General features: G+C 44.1%; 2 protein-coding genes across 2 annotated transcripts in view; one reads left to right on the plus strand and one right to left on the minus strand.

Moving 5' to 3' along the window:
• Positions 1-736, plus strand: part of LOC104759629 (probable BOI-related E3 ubiquitin-protein ligase 2) — a 3,341-nt gene extending 2,605 nt beyond the window's left edge. Inside the window, exon 2 of the mRNA XM_010482539.1 lies at positions 68-736. Coding sequence (XP_010480841.1) covers positions 68-580 — 513 coding nt within the window. The 3' untranslated portion in view covers positions 581-736. The remainder of the gene's footprint in view (positions 1-67) is intronic.
• The window catches only part of LOC104759631 (transcription initiation factor TFIID subunit 1-like), an 11,999-nt gene continuing 10,637 nt past the window's right edge, over positions 977-2,338 (minus strand). Inside the window, exons 23-24 of the mRNA XM_019238955.1 lie at positions 1,736-2,160; positions 977-1,493 (exon numbers count right to left, since the gene is read on the minus strand). Coding sequence (XP_019094500.1) covers positions 1,131-1,493; positions 1,736-2,160 — 788 coding nt within the window. The 3' untranslated portion in view covers positions 977-1,130. The remainder of the gene's footprint in view (positions 1,494-1,735; positions 2,161-2,338) is intronic.

Genomic DNA, 2,338 nt, shown 5'->3' on the forward strand with positions numbered 1-2,338 from the left:
TTTTTTTTTTTTTTTTGGTTCTCAAACCGGAATGTAAAAAAATGTTCCTTTTCTTTTTTTTTGATAGGCGGAGGAGCTACGGCGCACATTAGCGGAGAGGAGGAAGAAACACTATAAAGCGCTTATCGGTGCTGTGGAGGAGCTGTTGGTACGTAAGCTGAGAGAGAAAGAGGCTGAGATAGAGAGAGCCACGCGCCGTCACAATGAGCTCGTAGCGCGTGAATCTCAGCTTAGAGCGCAGGCGGAAGCTTGGCAAGGTAGAGCGAAGGCGCAGGAAGCCGCCGCCGCGTCGCTGCAGGCTCAGCTTCAACAAGCCGTTAACAAATGCGGTGGTGTGTCGGCCGAGGAAGGGCTAGTATTAGGAGCGGGAATCAGCGGAGTAGACGACGCTGAGTCGGCGTACGTTGATCCGGAGAGGATGAAACGGCCGAGCTGCAAAGCTTGCCGGAAAATGGAAGCGACGTTGGTGATGTTGCCGTGTCGGCATCTGAGCATCTGCCCGGGATGTGACCGGACAGCTTTAGCCTGCCCGTTGTGTCTCACGTTGCGGAGTTCAAGTGTTGAAGCGATCCTTTGCTAAATGGGCCTACTTCAGGCCCACTAGTTTGTCATCGTACATACAACTTTTTTTTTAGGAAAGAAATGAATGCAAATTTTTTCTTATGAATTGGAATAACATGTAGAAGAACATAATTGTTTGTTGGAAGGTTTCGAACCCACGTGAGAGTTCTTGGTTCCCGTACTCATACAGGAAGGAGGCTTCCAAAGCAACATGCACACTCTACAACAGCTATAGCAGAGAAAGCTATTGCACGACAAGACGCAGGCTCAACATACATGGATCGACGAATCCTTAATTATTATTATGCATTCGTGCCACCTCCTACTCTAATCAACAAGACTCATGCATTAGTAATTGTGATTAGTAGAAGTTTTTTACTTTATTTGTTAGGAAGCCTTAAAAATTTTACAAAAAAAAAAATAACGATTTCTTTTCCTTTTTCATTACTTCTGCTTTACACAAACATGGGAATGTTTTCTATTCGTACAAATCATTAGCTAAGCTAAGAAACCCATTTTGGGTGACTGACTAAAAAGAGGGGATACAGTTTCTATGTTACAGTTCTCTCTCAGTCATTGGGATCTACTATACCTTTCTCTGCTTCTGATAACTGACCTTCATAATCATCCAACAAGTAATCACAAATCTCCAGCAACTGATCTGCCAAAGGCGGTATGCCTGGGTTACGTCTGTCGTTGTAAAGGTGGGCATTGTATGTGATCTGCCAGACGTCGTGTCTAAACTGGGCTCGGTTTCTGTACTCTATCTTCCGTACCTTATCCCGGATTGTCGAGAGATCCATCGGGCGTTTCACAACAGCAAGATAGTCCGGAGCCTCCTTCTTGGAAACCGGTTTTAAGAAGAGGCGTGACACTTCCTCTTTAAGTCTCAGTGTGTCCACTATGCTTTCCAAGATGTTTGCTAGGCCAACCTGTTGGTAATTGAACAGAGGAGAGGAAACAAACATGAGTTTCATAGAGCTCATAGCTATTAGTTTCGTATTTAAATTTCAAAATCTCTTCTTTATCAACTGGCAAGACAAGAAATCTATATGTGATGACAATTTCAGCAGCGGTGAGGATATTAGACACATGAAACCATGTTACGTGTGCTATAGAGCAATAACTTTGACTGAACAAAGGTAAAATATGGAAGCAAAGAGAATCTTACTACCTCTCCTTTTTTGCGTCGTTTTGGTTGAGGTGCATACTCTGCACCATCTCTTTCAAAGTCGGAGACGTAGCGGCTTCTGACGTTCCGCCCTCTTTCCGGCAATCTTCTATCGTTTCTCCGAGGAGGATAATCTTCTAGATACCCTTCTACTAATTCGGGTTGCAGCTTCTTTTTCTTTTTTTTCTTCTTGGCTTTTTGTCGTTCCTCTTCCTCCCTCTCACTCCTTAATACCTCTTCGTATCTTCTGATCTCAGCTATCTCATTGGGTTCTTCTGATACAGTCATATCATCATAATCTCTTCTCGTCGTTACTTCCATATGTCTTCCCGTACTTATCTCCTCTTCCTCCCACCATACTCTATCCTCTTTTGGTCTCCGCTCTAGGGAGTTCTCTGCCAATCTGAAGCTCTGCTGCTTCTGAAAACCTGCCAGTTCTGCCATTCTTTTTGTTTTACGGGATTCAAACCGTGGACTCTCCTCAAGACTACTCATGTCATGATCATTTATCTCCTTCGAACGTTTTATAACAAGTTTCTTCTGAGGCTGTTCTCTTTCTGTTGGCGGTCGTATCACGAGATGAGGCCTGCGTGATTCAGCTTGATC

Source organism: Camelina sativa, chromosome 17 (genome assembly GCF_000633955.1).
Source record: "Camelina sativa cultivar DH55 chromosome 17, Cs, whole genome shotgun sequence".
In the NCBI taxonomy this organism is placed as follows: Eukaryota; Viridiplantae; Streptophyta; class Magnoliopsida; order Brassicales; family Brassicaceae; genus Camelina; species Camelina sativa.